Here is a 17,657-nt window from a genome sequence, read left to right on the forward strand (position 1 = left end):
TGTGATTTTTATTTATTTTATATTTAATGATATGATATACTATATTTAATAAATACCCTTTGTTTTGCCGTTTTCAAAAAAGTTTTTTCACAGAATCAAACGTTTTTTGGTCATGATTCACCGCTATCCTGGATAGCTTGATTCTAGGCTTAAATTAATTTATATAAATATTTTTGTAAAAGTCAATGGGAAAAATGCATTGAGTATTTACTTCCGGCACCAGGAAGTGGGCGGGAACTGCAACGCTTTATTCAGGCCTGGGCCGTAGCGTGACGGTCCAGGCACCCTAGGCTGCAATGCCAGCCTGACAGCGTGTCGCGGGTTCGACTCCCGTTCCCGACGACCTTTGCTGCATGTCACCCCCCATTTCCTGTCAGCCTACTTTCCCTGTCCCTCTCTAAATAAAGGTATAAAAAGCCCCAAAAAAAAATCTTGAAAAGAAAAAGAGACTCCTTTATTCTAAAACATGATGAGAATGGCTGTGAGTATATTTATCTCGCTCACAACGCTGAGACCAAGAACCATAAAGATGCCAGAGATCCATGTAAAGAAAATGACAGGGGATGTATCTTTGCAGAGCCTGATAACCCTAAATGCCCCGTTGTCAGTTTTAAAAAGTATGTATCCCTTTGCCCTCCTGACACTAAAGCGTTCTACCTTCACCCACTAAAGAAAGACCAACAGCTACTTAACAGTGAAGCAGTGTGGTACTCTCGTGAGCCCATGGGGCACAATTTCCTTGGGCAAATGTTACCCCAAATCAGCCAGGCAGTCAGCCTTTCAAGGAGGTACACAAATCACAGCTTGAGGAGCACAGCTGTGCAACTTCTCTCTCAGGCTGGTCTGGACAGTAGGGAGATTATGTCTGTGACTGGCCACCGATGCGAGGGTCTGCGGAGTTACTGGGCTCCGACCACTACGGACAGGGAGAGGTGGAGCAAGATCCTGTCCTCCGATCCAGGCAACAGCAGCACAGCTGGTGAGTGTCTCTCATAGTCGCCTGTCTTGTAACTAAATGACACGATAAGTAGTAGTGTATCCTCCTAATATTAGCAGCAGTTGCCTGATTTTAGTCTTTGTGTTTCCTAGGTGTGTCAACTGTAAAGCCACGGCAAGAACCACACGTAGAGATGAATGACAGAAACGTCAACTTCAATATTCCCAAAGAAGTCCCATTCACCCTGTCTCACTGTACCTTCAATGGAAATGTTCAGTTTAACGTGAACACTGACACTAAGTAGGCTAATGTGACGCAGGTGTGATGTGCTTGCAGGCAGCGCAGCTGCGTAACAGTATGAATGAATGTGGAGAGGGGACTATTTTCTTGCGCAGACTATCTGCGGTTAATGTAAACACATTCTAACTTAAATAAAACCATCCTTGTTATAGCCTATTTTTTGTCAACTGTCTCTTTATTAATTTATTTATTAAGTAGCCGTGTAATAAGCGGGATCCACCTCGGCTTTGCCTCGGTGGATAATCGCCCTGTCGGGCTTTACATTTCAATAATGACTACCTCCCCATGCATTATCCCTTGCATAACTTTTGGAGGTGGAACAATTGGGGTAGTTGTATTTTGTCTCCCTGCTCTTCTATTATAGATCGTGTCAAAGGTCATGCCTCACACAGGATCGACACAAAGTTTTACCTGATGGTCAAGATTCAATTTATCCCCTGAGCAAGCAGGCCCGCTCTATTAGCTCAATGGTATAAAAAAAAATCTGTACTTACTACGCAGGAACTGCTTTAAACTTTGCGTTGATGGCTCCGCTTTTCCCTGTTCCCTACATTTTGCTAAGCAGCATTCTAAAGCAAAATCAGGGGGCGCTATGCAAAACCCCCCAAAGGTATGCAAGAGCAGGCCCATAACAAGATATTTAATGACATTAACTTGAGTCATGCAAACTCTAATTTCAGTTTAACATTAAAGCCATAGAACATTGAATTCCCTTTAACACATTAACCGCCAAGAACGTAGTCCTACGGTCCGTTAAATCCAACTGTTAAGCGCCGAGACCGTAGCCCTACGGTCCGGGTGCTTTTTCCTTTTTTTCGATTTTTTTTTTTTTTCAATTTTCTACACGGACCGTGTAACACCACCGGAAGTCGGGACTATTTGCGATCCCGTTTTTTGTTTCCCGTCGGCCTCCATTCTAGGGCGCACACTAAAACCCCTGTTTAGCCCTTGTAGTTTTTTCTCCTCGCATTTCCCATGTTAACATAAACGGTCAGAACTCAAACATGGCGGCTCCGTTTGACACGTGGTCTGCACTAGTAGACGCAGGGACATGTGCACGTTGTTTACAAACGGTGCATCGCGCATTCTAAAGGATTTTAACGGGGCCTATGGCGATGTGAAAAAAACAAAATACAACAATAAAACCTTGGCACTGGTGAGTACATTCTGAGATTAGCCCTTGGCAGTGGATGTGTTAACATTAGAGCCATGCAAACTTTGAATTGCAGTTTAACATTCAGTTAACTTTTGAGTCAGCGAGACTCTCACCTAGAAGGTGGAGGCTGGGGTGGTGGGGGCAAGCTTTGTCAGCAGCAGCAGCTTGTGGCAGCAATACTTAGGTGCAGATCTTGGTTTCTTGGCTTCATTGATAATAGGGTAATGTAACTAGTAACCAGTAATAGAGTACTAGTAATAGAGTACTTGCGTGTATATCTTGGTCATTGATCGGCTCTTGGTCAGGTGATCGACAGGACTTTGGTAGGGAGGGGCGGGGTCAGGCTCCTTGGGAGCAAAGTAGGCGTCGGTCTCAGATTGGGGGATTCCCATTCGCTGGATGTAGATGTTGACCAGGAAGTCCAACTTCCTCTCCATGGACAGCACCTGCACAGGGGGCGGGACAGGAAACTGTCATGATGATGTCACTTACTTCAAGCTTCTAGTGATTGGCTGATTGGACTGACTTAAAGTCACCACTGTGCTTTTTCTATTAAACTAAAGTAATTTTTGGTATCATCTTTCACTGCTATATTTTTCACATTAAACCTTCTACATAAATGTTTTTTTTCCACTTCTCGAAACACTATTAAACATTATTTTGACCAAAATGACCATAAGCACAAATGTACTAGACCACGTGGTCCCCAGACCCGCAGGTTGGGCAGCAGTGCGTGACATCATCACTCACCTGTTTCTCCACCTTCCCCAGCCTTCCCATCATGCTCGGGTCCTCAGCGAGCTCCTCATTGGCTCCTTTGGGCCGGTCCTTGTCTGTGATTGGTGTCCCCCTCCCGACAATCTGGTCAACTCTACTCGGAAACAAATAATAATAATAATAACAAAAATAGCGTAAACATGAATCACGTTATTTAGTTTATTCATTTATTTACTTTTAATAGATTTGTGAGAAACACTCTTCCACTGAAATACACACACACACACACACATGCACGCACGTACGCACGCACCACGTTGTGGGCTTATAGATCGCCTATTTTCCGGTGCACCAGCGCACATCTAATTATAAATCAGGCATAACTCTATCTCTGATCCCTAAACCTAACCTCTAAATGTCTAATCCTAACCCCAACCTGAATCTTTCCTTAATTGTTAATTCATCTAAAACAAATATTTTTTAACCATAAAACAACAATTTATCTTGTGAGCACCAGGGAAATGGTCCTCACGACGTCTATTTATAAAATGTTATTATACTTGTGGGGATATTTGGTCCTCACAAGTATAAAAATGCTCGCTCGCTCGCACGCACACACACACACACACACACACACACACACACACACACACACACACACACACACACACACACACACACACACACACACACACACACACACACACACACACACACACACACACACACACACACACACACACACACACACACACACAGGGTACCTGGCCTGCAGATTCTTGATGCGGGCCAACATGTCCAGGTGTCCCGCTGAATACTGTTCTATCACGTCCATGACGTCATAGGGGCGGAGACTCTCCTTGAACTTCCTCTTGGACACCATGAAGCGCATGATACTGAGAGACAGACAGGCAGACAGACAGACAGACAGACAGACAGACAGACAGACAGACAGACAGACAGACAGACAGACAGACAGACAGACAGACAGACAGACAGACAGACAGACACAGGTGAAGAGAGATAAAGGTACAAATTAAAAACTCCTCATTTGAAGTGTAGATCACCCAGACCCTGGATTGACAAAGGCTTACACTGCCATTGTAGCATGTAGTATGACGAGTTTTGTGTTTTCAGTGGTTTTCCACTAAATGGCGCTGTTCGCTAATCTGGGAGTCACCATTTGACTCCCAGTGACGTAAAGCAGCAGCAACCCTAAAAAAAAAACCTACATTCAACTGCCCATAACTATGGAACGGATGATCGCTGCGGCACGCGCCCCCCATCCGATAGACCACCCAGTAACATTTCAGTCCCGTCTCGTCAACGCAAACCACACATAGGTCTCGTTATGTTCTAGTCATCAAAGAGCTATGTTTAGCTGGTCACCGGCTCGTCTTCGTCATGAAAAAAAGGGCGGTTGGTGTTGACGAATTAAGAGGGTTGGTTGTGCGTGTCTCTCCACTAGTGGCTCATTGTTTCAATAAGAATCTGTCATGAACACCGTTTACCACCTTTTGATGATGTAAAACTCAATACAGATTAAAAAAAAAACACACACTTTTACAAATGAATGATGAAGAACAGAGAATAATGTTGAACAGAACATACACTGTAAAGTTAAAGGCACAATATGTAACTTTGCCCTGTGTTTACATAACAAAACAAAACAATACATACATGTGTTTACCCGTCGTTTCCTTCTATAGCAGCAGTCATGAGAGCAGGTAAACACCACCACACTACTCTAGTGACTGATGACTAACTGCTATAGAGGGAAATGTCTGGTTTATAAAAACATGTATTGCTTCGATGTGTAAACAAAGGGCATCGTTACAAACTATGCCTTTAAAACAGAGAAAAACAAACAAAGGAGTGAAGTGCTCTTACCCCCAAACGGAGCCTTTAAATCCTGGACCCACAAACTCAATGAAATCAACAAACAAAGAAACAGAGAAATGATAAATCAATGGATGAATAACACATTGTGCATTTAGTTAAACAAAAATAAAAACGAGACAGAGAGAAAATGTGTGTAAAATGAAGGAATTCAATGTTTACCAGATGGCTCTGATGGTGACCTTTAGGCCAGGGGTCAAGTCCTGGGGGACGAACTCGCAGTGACAGCTTTTATTATCGTCCGCCATATCTTCTCCTGGGAGGCTGGCCTCTGGAACCATGACAACAACAACAACAACAATCATATTAATGGTGCTGCAATATTTCTCATCAAAACAAAACAAAACATCCCATTAGTTCACCGAGAAAATGACTTATTTTCTATCAATTACACACCCCATGAAGCCTTGAATTCATGGAGATGTTTTTGTTTTTGTCGCATTCCCAGTGGTGTGTTCTAGGTTTTTTCGGAGGGCATACGATAATCATTCCCTGCACGACATGCGCGCGTATAGGCCATAGACTGTATAAATGAGATGGACAAACCCCCTCCGCTGCTTTCTACAGACCGAAAATGAATCCTTTGCTGCAGACTGTGGCTCCGCCATCTTTCACTACGCGTCAGAATGAGTTCAGACCATTATTGGTTGGGTAACTTGTCAATCAAGAGCGGGGGGCGGGGAATGAATGCTATTGGTTGTGTAGCGTGTCAATCAAATCATCCCGCCCCTCCTAGAGAATAGCCTACTTTATCGTCAATTTTATAATAAATAGAACCATAATTTAGCAAAACGCATATCCTGATGATTGAAAGGAGACTTTAAACTAGCGACTGGAAGCATATAGAATTTATGACAATTTTTATTACAGTAAGAAAATCGAGTCTGAAAGTTGGTAAAAACCCATCGGCTTGCGTTAAAATAAATTCTTTCTGAACTCACAGGTCGGCACGGGTGAAACAGCGCCTCTCGCTGGACATTTACTAAACATCCGGGTTGGCCTCATAGTAAATATCTCAGCCTTGCCCCTTGGTATAGGCCATACACTTGTGCGTGCTCAATAGATAAAATGGTTAGTAGACGGTATATGCTTTTTTTTCTCCAAAAGATTTTGCACGGCATGCTACATATAACACGGTAGAACACACCACTGCACATTCCTCATCCAATAATTTCATGACTGGCTCGAACAGTCATTAGCATTGACCGGATCATCGGCCAATAAGAGACTATTTGAGTCTCCTCTTTGAGTCGGTCATCAAATTATTGGCTCAGGAATGCGACAAAACCTAAAAAATCTCCATGAATTCAAGGCTTCATGGGGTGTGTAATTGATAGAAAATAAGTCATTTTTTGGGTGAACTACTCCTTTAACCACTCAGCCATCAGTGCCCCATAGTAATCATTGCTATAGAGTGTTTGTTCAGTAACAGTGTTAAATAGCTCTATATTGTGATATATTGTGACACATAAAGTGTCTGCCCACTTGTGCCCACTGTCAGTGTTGGGCAGTAGCGAGCTACAAGTAGCGACGCTACATAGCTTAACTACATTTCCCAGTAGCGTGACGGTAGCGTCGCTCCTTTTTAACCAAGTAGCGTTTTCTGTAGTGTAGCTATTTTTAGACCCAAGTAGTGATGTAACGTCCATCATCGCTACACGCTACTCTCACTGGAGAAAAGTTGATTGCTAAATAGTTTTGTGAAGAAAAAAGAAATCCACGGAGGTGATTGGTTGGTTTAGATATGACGACTCACGATTGGGTAAGGAACATTACGGGTAGGCCAATCAGAGTCACCATAGGGCGGGTCATGCACGCCAAACCAGGAAGGAAATCAAAACACACCACATGAAGAGCAGTCCGCGATCCGCAGTGGGATCCATAATAACGTGTCCGCAATACTTTTCAGCTGTGTGTGATACTTTTAGATGGATCATACAGTAACAGAAAGATCTAGGGATGTCCGATTTTATCGGCCTCCCGATATTATCGGCCGATATTAGCATAAAAATTGATATCGGGAAAATATCGGTATCGGTTTTTGAATTTTTTTTTTTTTTTTTTTTTTTTTTTTTTTTTTTTTTTTGCTTTTTAAATAAGTTACAGGAGTTCTTACTGTATATGGTGTGTGTGATATGAAATTTGAGCTTACCCTAATCACAATAATCCCCGCATATATCGGTATCGGTTGATATCGGTATCGGTAATTAAGAGTTGGACAATATCGGTATATCGGTTATCGGTAAAAAAGCAAATATCGGACAACCCTAGAAAGATCTATCCACCGTCCCAGCCATGGCTGTTGAGAGCAGCCACAGAGCATGGATCACAGACGATATATTATAACTATGATCACAGACGGAGCCAGCTAGTTTTGTTAGCCATTAGAAGCAGTGTTGCCAAATTGTGCGAAAGAAACAAGCAACCATGTCTATAAAAATAAGCCCCAAATAAGCTGATGAAAAGCTTTACATAACCATTGTCAACTGTTTCCAAACAGCACACAAGTCAATGCCCTTTTTTTTGTCAACAGGATAACTAATAGATAGCTGCTATTTTTCACTTTAGGTAGAAAATGAATAACATTATGGGGTGGGGAAATGAAAAGGAAAACTAAAATAAATACATACAGTAGGCTACATAAGAGGGAAAAGATCATCTAGAGCAGTGGTTCTCAACCTGTGGGTCGGTATCCCCAGGGGGGTCCCCACATGATTTTTGGGGGGTCCCCAGATGACAGTGAAGTCATCTGGGGACTTTTAAGGCCTTTTTAATACAAAAAAAGAGAACAAAAAGTAGACCATTACAATCAACAAACTATATTATAAAAACTGTGTCAGATATTGGCCAAATAGTCAAATAATATAAAAAAGAGGCAAACATTTTGAAAATAGCAGATCTACAAGCTCACAACGCTTCGCATTGTGTGGCATTTTGAGCTTGTAGATCTGCTATTTTCACAATTTGTATCTGTGGAACCAAGTCAAACTAAATAATGCCTCAACTCCTACATTCCAAGTGCTTGTCAGGGTGGGGGGTCCCCAGTTCAAATATCGTCACCTTATTAAACTAATGGCCTAAGTCATTTTTTGAGGAAAATGATATTTTTGCCTAAGTCAGGTCCTCATGACACTGGCCACCTCTGGTAAAATGGCCCATCTCCTAATTGAAAAGGATCATGCTGTTCACGCCCCTTTTAGTATAATGGCCTAACTCCCTAGTGTGACTTAGGACAAAATAGGCCTTTTGTTTGGCCTAAGTCACACGGTTTTGTGACTTAAGCCAAATTATTTACTGATTTAGACATTTTGTAATTTGTTTTGCTTTTTATTTTGGCCTAAGTCAGATTTAATCCTATTTAAACCTATTTAAATATCTTATGTTACATAACTGACAGACAGTGTTATTTTTCTATTTAAATAGTCATAATTTGTTATAAACATTTTGGGTGAAATGATTAAGAAATATCATATAGTTTTGTTCTGGATCAGTTTTTTATTTTTCCTGAAAACCTTGAAAAAATGACTTAGGCCATTAGTTTAATAAGGTGAAGATATGATTATTTTGGGGGGTCCCCAGTTCAAATATGATTATTTTCAGGGGTCCCCAGTTCAAATTTGATTATTTTGGGGAGTCACGGCCTGAAAACGTTGAGAATAACTGATGTAGAGCAGTGTTGATAATTCATATCTTTTATATACATTTATTTGGATTTAAATACAGTCTAAATTGATCAATTGATTTTACTTACAAAATGAGGAATATATAGGAATATTATTTGAAAACGTCAGTTTTGTTTGACATCACACATTATACATTATAATAAACAATGAAACTGAGCATTTTTTGCCTGCCTATTTGTTTGGTGGAAAGTTGTTCTTGATCATGAAGTTGATAAAAAAAAAAAAAATTAAAAGTAGTGTCAATGTAGCTAGCTACTTTTGCCATGTAGCTTGTAGTGTAGCTTACTACATTTCTCTGACGATAGCTTCCGTTGTAGTTGAGCTACATTTAATCGAGAGTAACTAGTAGTGTAGCTTGCTACATTTTCCAAGTAGCTTGCCCATCACTGCCCACTGTTACTGAACATCAGTGCTGGTGTAACTAAGATGAACAAATGAAATAGCGTTGATTACACAGATGATCGTTGCACATTGTCTTCACTGTTCTCCTGGTTGTTGAGGTGCATTCACATCGGGGTGCCATACATACGACACGTCATATTTTCAGGGGTCCCACACAGAGGGGTCTACATCAGTGGTTGTGAACCTTTTGTCCTTGACCCCCCCCCCCCCCCCACACACACACACACACACACACACACCTTCTGACACATCTGACATCATATATGTCTGACAAAAGCTCACAACACGCCGCCTCGTGAGACGCTGAGAGCTTGTAGATGCATCTATGAAAGCATGAGCAAAACGTAATGGGGTTAGGGTTACATTTTGCTCATTCTGAAATCAGGGAGAAGGGGAACTGGAGACAAAGAGTTTGAGAACCACTCACTTAAACGATAGACAACAGAAATTGTACCAACATGGTGATACTGTCTCTTTAATGTCTCCTTTTTCTTTTTTTTGCTTTAAACCGCTTTTTCTCCCCAATTTAGTCGTTATGCAAATGAATTCCTCTCCCACACATTTCTGTGTATTGTCACTGCTGTTGTATCCTACTGGCTCACCTGCCAGTGGGGAGCCCCCACCGAGAGGACGCAGAGCCTTCGTCCTACTCCTCCCAACCAACACCCCCTGCTGACAGGCTCCGCCCTCAGCAGGGAGTGTTGGTTGGGAGGAGTAGGAGGAAGGCGGGTACGTAGGAGTACGTATAGTGACGAATATCACCCTAACCCGTCCGGCTTCCCTCCCCTGAACACGGGCCAATTGTGTTTGTACAGACGGTGGATTTGAAGCCACCACCTCCAGCAGTGGTGGACAGAAACTTTACCACTGCACCACCCGAGTGCCCTCTTGTTTGTTTTTAACCACATGAACCCTATAGTGTCCCTATTCTGGAGCTATAGCACACACACCTTTGTGACAAATGCACATTATATTATTATATTTATCTGCTTGATCTATGGGTGTTATTTTATACGAGTGATATGTAACATCTGATTTACTTATGCACGTTATTGTATCTGGTTTGATATGTAACATGTTGTACACTGTGAGATAAATGGGCACTTCCTATTCACTGGAGGGTAATGGGTCTGATCAGGGGATGATTGAATGATTTGTGCCACCCGACGTTACTAATAGAGGGTGCAGCACAGGGGGGAGGGATCGAACAAACAAACCTGTATGCCGGCGAGGACGGGTGAAAAAGAGGAGATCTCCTAGGCGCCAGCCTTACTGTTAAAGACAAAGTTTTAACTTAAGTTTGAGCTGCAGCCAAGTGTTAGGAACGGGCGAGCCCTGCAGAGAACGGACCGCGTCGGTGCAGTGCCGTGGGGAATCGTGAACTGGATTTGTGAATGAACCGCTGGTCGCGGAGAGGATTCTTACGGAGCTGCGGGTGAGACAAGTCCATGTTCTGTTCCGGTGGATTACAGTTTAAGGGGTACCCCGAGTCTTAATAGTTGGACCGTCAGTGCGGAAGAACGGGTCGTTACAGTCGTTTGGAAGGAGCTAGACAATCTCGGGACCGCGGACGGAAGCGGCCGTCTCAAAGCTCAACGCGGGACTGTTTATTATTGTCTCGTAAAACGAGTAAGCGACCCTCCGTGGTGGCGTTGTGACTCTTTGTGTTATTGTTTAAGTGTGAACTTGTGTTTTGAAGGATCAAAGTACTTTGGGAATTGTTTGGGGTGGGAGGGGCTTTTGAAATAATTATTGTTTGTTGACTTGTTTATTTATCTGTTGTGTAGGTTACTAGGGAAAGAGACAGGGACAGTCTATTATAAACCTGAAGTGTATTATTTATTTACTGTTTGCCCTGTTGATTATTATTTTGTGGCTTAAAATTACATAAAGTAATTCAGTTTAAACCTACCGATCCTGTTGATTTCCTTTAGTTAATAATTTCCCTTTTGAAGCAAAGGGCCGATTGTTACACCTTCTCCATACTCTCTCTCTGAGTGAGTGAGTGAGTGAGTGAGTGAGTGAGTGAGTGAGTGAGTGAGTGAGTGAGTGAGTGAGTGTGTGTGTGTGTGTGTGTGTGTGTGTGTGTGTGTGTGTGTGTGTGTGTGTGTGTGTGTGTGGGTGGGTGGGTGGGTGGGTGGGTGGGTGGGTGGGTGTGTGTGTGTGTGTGTGTCAGACCTGTTGGACTCTTCTGTCTGAACTCTTCATCCTGCATCTCAATCAGCACTGAGAGAGAGAGAGAGAGAGAGAGAGAGAGAGAGAGAGAGAGAGAGAGAGAGAGAGATTGAGAGAGAGAGAGAGAGAGAGAGAGAGAGAGAGAGAGAGAGAGAGAGAGAGAGAGAGAGAGAGAGAGAGAGAGAGAGAGAGAAAGAGCGCGCGGGAGAGAGATATCCATATATGGAGATCACTGGTGTCATCAATATGATATCAATGATGGTTATTTTTTATATCAATTAAGTGTTCCATTAAGTGTTACACCTCATGTCACCTGCACTTCATTAAATGATGCACTGCAGCTTGAAGGAAGTTGGTATCATAAAACAACATAGCCCCGTACTGTGTGTATTATCATTCGCATCACTGACGCAATAGACGGGTTTCCTGTTTGTGAACATGGTTATGAGGATATGCGGGCGCAGTGGAGGGGTGAGGCTTTAGAGGGCGCTATTACCCGCAGCAGCTCTGGTCAAATCTACATTCATAAAAGAAATGGTCTTCACAGGGTTTAATGAAAGTAGATTAAATTATGCAGTTTGTAATATCTTGTTTACTCAATAAAAATGATTTGTCGGAAGTTGGATCTGTTCGTCTTTTATTTGTATACAATAGCAGCATTATGCCTATTATACCTATAATAGCAGCATTATGCCTATCTAACACCCGAACACAACAACAGAGTGAAGGGCACTTCCGGGTTCGTTCTACCCCGGCTCTGTGATGACGTTGCGCGGAAACCTGTCTATATGTCATTTGATGTTGCGTCATATTTTCTTTTGACTTAATATGGAAAATAACCACACAAAATAATCATGCTGCACCCGGTGTGAATGCACCTTAACACATGCACCACCGAAGAGGAGTACACCCAGAAATCACGTGATCACAACCAAAAATATAAATGCTATAAATGCTAAAGGATTTATAAAAGTAAAATTTCTTGGTTTTCTGTTGTTTTTGGCCAAAACAAGCCACATTGAACTGGCCATAGTTCTGGAATGGAGGATCGGGACAGAACATTTTTTACCCCCCTGATTCTGCCGGACCCCCGTGTGTGTAATGAGCTGATCTCTGTGGTGCGGGCGGTGGCGTGGAATATTCCATGTTTTTTCAAAGGCACAGTAAAATCGCTCGCTTTGCTGGCAAGGGGACGAAAAAGGGGGACGTTTTAACTTTTGGCAGTCAATGTGTTAAGCGCTGTTCGCCTGCCCCAATCCAGTATGAGGATTACTGTAATCTACTCTTGGTTTATTCATACTGTATTCACTGTAATCTACTCTTGGTTTATTCATACTGTATGGATTACTGTAATCTACTCTTAGTCTATTCATAATGGCAGTGGTGGAAAGTAACTAAGAGGTATTTGTACTTTAATTGAGTATTTCCAATTTCCAATACTTTTACTTCTACTCCACTACATCTCAGAGGCAAATATTGTACTTTCACTCCACTACATTTACTTGAAAACTTTAATTACTAGTTACTTTTCAGATATAAATGATGATATAATGAAACATACATTAACCACTTGAAACATACATTAACCAAACCTATTTCATACCTAGGCTATTTTCAAATATATAGTACTTTTACTTTTGGTACTTTGAGTACATTTTGATGCCAATACTTTTGTACTTTTACACAAGTCCATTTTTAATTCCGGACTTTTACTTGTAACAGAGTAGTTTTATATTGCAGTATTGGTACTTTTACTTAAGTAAAGAATTTGAGTACTTTTTCCGCCACTGCATAATGGTATGACCACATGACCAGATTGTAGCCCCGCCCCCTCTACCTTCAGAGTTTTGCCGGGAAGCAGCTCCTTTGATCTTGAAGGCCTGTCGGGTTCGGCTTCTATCGCTGAAGCTGAAGGACTTTGGGACCTTGGAGGGAGAGTCTTCCAGGGACTGGTCCGCACTGGGGGAGCGACGTAGGGGACCCCCACCTGAAACAACTGCATCACCCACAATACAACCGAAACAACTGCATCACCCACAATACACCTGAATGAACTGCATTACCCACGATACAACACCTGAAAAACTACAATACAGCTGAACCAACTACATTACCCACCATACACCCACAGCAACTACATTACCCACCATACACCCACAGCAACTACATTACCCACCATACACCCACAGCAACTACATTACCCACAATACAACCGAAACAACTACATTACCCACAATACACCTGAAACAACGACATTACCCACAATGCACCTGAAACAACTACATTGCCCACAATGCAACACATGAAACAACAATTACCCACAATACAACAGTAATTCTCAACTTGTTGAATTTTCAGGACCCTCTAACCATAGACATATAAAGGTAGACGCCTCCTTCGGCTCTGAGGCATTGGTATCACGGGGGCCATTTTAGCGTAGGAAAGCTTCCCTGAAGCTTCCGTGTGTGTCACAGAAGGGGGCGTTCGGTAGGCCAATCAGAGGCAAGTGGGGGCGGGACATCTAGATTCTGACAAATCTTAGAAAAGACGCACTGTGATTGGCCAGTAGTCAACGCGCTGTGAGCGCTGTGATTGGCCAGTAGTCACTTTGAGTCTCCGTTTTCCTACGCGAAATGGCGGCCGCGATACGAGTTGCTCCAACGAACTGCAGAGGCCAATTGAGGTATCTAGGTTTCTATATCTATGCCTCTAACAGTTTGATATGCCTTCCACAGACCCACTCCTCCAGCCTCCTGCATCACTTCCTGTGTGCAATGACATCACATCCTGTGTGTTACCTGTGTTGTTGTTGGTTGTCAGGGTGGTTCCGCTGGGTCCTAGAGGAGAACCTTTTCCTTTGGTACCAGAACTCCTGGGAGAGGAGAACACTCTCTCCTTCAAACTCACCTTCTGACTGTGTCACACACACACACACACACACACACACACACACACACACACACACACACACACACACACACACACACACACACACACACACACACACACACACACACACACACACACACACACACACAAACACACACGGGGGCCATGTACATAAGTGGATAGTTTATCATAGTAAAAGTTAAAGTAGAATTATTGTTAACACTGACACTGACCTTGGAGAGGGTTCAAGCTGGACATCTTTCCTGTGGACAGACAGACAGAGAGAAAAGAGAGAATGTGAGCTTAGAGATCGGCTATTTTTACTATTTAGAGAACATATTGGACACTAACAAAGACTAACCTAAGGATATTTTGCTCTATTATTATTTTTTTGTTTGTTTGTAAACACACTTTTTCTTTTGGGAAAGCAAATGTTTTGTTTGTATTCCATTTAACTAAAATGTTTTGTCAATTCTATATGTATATATATATAAAACACTACATAAAAACACTTTCTGTGCACACAACCCTTACTGGGCATTGATTGGTCAGCTGTAATATCAGCTCTAGGGGTTATATGACATGATTATTATCTAATCTAAAGGAATGTGATACATATATGGATTCATGTTTAATCTAGGAATGTGATACATATATGGATTATTTTTAATCTAATGGGATGTGCTGGATACATTTTTAATCTAAAGGTGAAGACACTCACCTAAAGGATAGCCCTGATTTATTCTTGAGGTTCCTCAATAAATCTAACTGGTTGAGAGGAGGAATCAACCTGAGAGAGAGAGAGAGGGAGAGAGAGAGAGAGAGAGAGAGAGAGAGAGAGAGAGAGAGAGAGAGAGAGAGAGAGAGAGAGAGAGAGAGAGAGAGAGAGAGAGAGAGAGAGAGAGAGAGAGAGAGAGAGAGAGAGAGAGAGAGGGGAGAGAGGGAGAGAGAGAGAGAGAGAGAGAGAGAGAGAGAGAGAGGGGGGAGAGAGAGAGAGAGAGAGAGGGGGAGAGAGAGAGAGAGAGAGAGAGAGAGAGAGAGAGAGAGAGAGAGAGAGAGAGGCAGATAGGCAGATAGGCAGAGTATTTTAGCACAAAGAAAATCAATGTACTCCCGGATGCTTAAGTAATAATAATAATAATAATAATAATGAATAAATAATTAATAACATGTGTATTTGTATATATTTTTAAAGAACAACCAAAAATGTGTTGCGTAAAAAATGCGTAATGAGTAAATGATGACTATTGACTGCTATTGACTGTATTTTGTGATTTACACTGATTCAGGTGTATGCGTGTTGTGCGTGTGCGTGTGCATAGGGACAGATTATAACCCTGTAAGCCCGCCGGGACCGGACTGGGTCCCTTTCTTTAATTTATACGTCCTTAATTAATGAATTAGTACTGCTCATTACAACTGGTCGACCATCGCTCAGCAGCGAAGTGAACCTCTCTCCAGTCCATGTGACCATAGTTACGTTACGTTATTCATTTATTTGGGATGGACAACATGTATTGATGAACAATACATAAAATGCACTGTAAACACACAGGATTTAGCAGATGGTCATTTTCACCCCTATAGTCCCCAACAAGTTGGGAGTGAGATGTGTTTGTTTTAGATGAGGAGACGCACAGTGTTCTCCCCCATTATTTTACACTTTGGCTATTCAAAAATAGCAGATCTACAAGCTCATAGCGCGGCATGCGGTGCTGCACTACGAGCTTGTAGATCTGCTATTTTTGAAAAATTATGAAAATGTGTGCCAATCTTTAAATATATATTTTTTAAAGCGAACATTTCTAATTCAAATCTTGCTTCTAGGGTGCTTGGAACAAAATATTTGGAGATGGGGTCCAAGGCCAAATACATTTTGGGGGTCCTTGACATGAAAACGTTTGAGCACCACTGATATAGAAACATACGTTTTTCAGAATACTGTTGGGATTTAGAAGACATTTCTAGAACCGGCTTCAGGTCTCATTAAACTATCCCATGCCTACATCATTTAGTTGCATGGATATTTATCTTTGGGGGGGGGGATATATAGGCCTATAACGTTTAAAAGACCATTCTTCACAGTTCACACGGAAGGAAAGCAAAGGCAGATCATATGACTTTACTTGCTGCTGGATCACGTAGGGTGGCTTTATTCTTTACGGCACGCTTCTTCTATGTATTCTTCTTGTGCGTTGTATTGTTGTTGGTGTTTATGTCACATGCTGCTGGATCACATGACATTGTTCTCTACTCTATGCCATGCATGCTGCTTATGCTTAAGTGTCTGTAATGGACAGTCAGTCGGGAACGCCGTAGCCTATTAATTATGTATTCATAATAGTCTATTAATAGGCTATGTGAGCATTTATGTCGGTGGCAGGGACATATCTGTATCTCTGGTGGTCTGCCTGGGTTTCAGCGGGCTGTGTGGTCCTAGTGCCGGCCTTATCTGAGGCGTTTCAATAGAACGTTAATAGAAATAGAGATATTAATATTTTTTACATACCGATACCGATACTCAAAACTTGTGTATTGGTCGATACAGAGTACCGATCTGATAACAGTGTGTAATAAAAAAAAATACAATCTAGGACAGTGGTTCTCAGGGACCCTCAGGGTTCTTAGTATAAAAAAGTTGTGCAACATCAACTGATGCATTCAAAATATGACTGTAAATTAAATATCATCATTGTGATAAATGACGTGGTATGGGAATGGCATGGACTGTGATATAGACTCGGAACAACTCTGAATAGAACGTTCGCGGAAATCGCGGTACATTTACTCAAGTACTGTACTTAAGTACAATTTTGAAGTACTTTTGCTTTACTGGAGTATACATTAACCATACATTAACATACATTAACCACTTTAGCCCTATTCTATACCTAGGCTATTTGAAATTAGCCGCATCGCGACACGGTGTGAGCTTGTAGATCGGCTATTTTCAAACATTTTAGTACTTTTACTTTTGGTACTTTAAGTACATTTTGATACCAATACTTTTGTACTTTTACTCAAGTAAATTTTGAATTCCGGACTTGTACTTGTAACAGAGTACTTCTGCATTGCAGTATTGACGTTTTTACTTAAGTAAAACATTTGAGTACTTTTCCCACCACTGGGCCTAATACTGGTCCGGTCCGTGGCTCACAGGGTACATGTCCCCCTGTGTACCCTGTGTGTGTGTGTGTGTGTGTGTGTGTGTGTGTGTGTGTGTGTGTGTGTGTGTGTGTGTGTGTGTGTGTGTGTGTGTGTGTGTGTGTGTGTGTGTGTGTGTGTGTGTGTGTGTGTGTGTGTGTGTGTGTACCTGTACAAAGGAACAGATGCAGTTCCCTCATAATAGTCCCAGGTTGAAGACAGATCACTTCTGGTTAGATTAGTGGCGTAAAACCTCCATGCTGCCTGGGCGAGAGACATAGACAAATACATAAAAGGGTACCAAACAAGTACAGTACTTGGGTAAATGTACTTAGTTACTTTACACCACTGCTAG

The 17,657-nt window shown here is 42.0% G+C and overlaps 1 protein-coding gene across 1 annotated transcript in view; it reads right to left on the reverse strand.

The window, feature by feature from the left end:
• Nucleotides 1–17,657, reverse strand: part of LOC311049008 (potassium voltage-gated channel subfamily KQT member 2-like) — a gene marked incomplete at its 5' end in the record, with an annotated part of 41,512 nt that overhangs the window by 11,263 nt on the left and 12,592 nt on the right. The window contains 10 exon segments of the mRNA XM_084062430.1: nt 2,664–2,839; nt 3,144–3,264; nt 3,875–4,006; nt 5,172–5,280; nt 11,273–11,320; nt 13,107–13,265; nt 14,068–14,183; nt 14,392–14,421; nt 14,880–14,948; nt 17,472–17,566. Coding sequence (XP_083918556.1) covers nt 2,664–2,839; nt 3,144–3,264; nt 3,875–4,006; nt 5,172–5,280; nt 11,273–11,320; nt 13,107–13,265; nt 14,068–14,183; nt 14,392–14,421; nt 14,880–14,948; nt 17,472–17,566 — 1,055 coding nt within the window.

The sequence above is a fragment of the Gymnoscopelus microlampas genome, assembly GCF_963454915.1.
Source record: "Gymnoscopelus microlampas genome assembly, chromosome: 7".
Classification (NCBI taxonomy): Eukaryota; Metazoa; Chordata; class Actinopteri; order Myctophiformes; family Myctophidae; genus Gymnoscopelus; species Gymnoscopelus microlampas.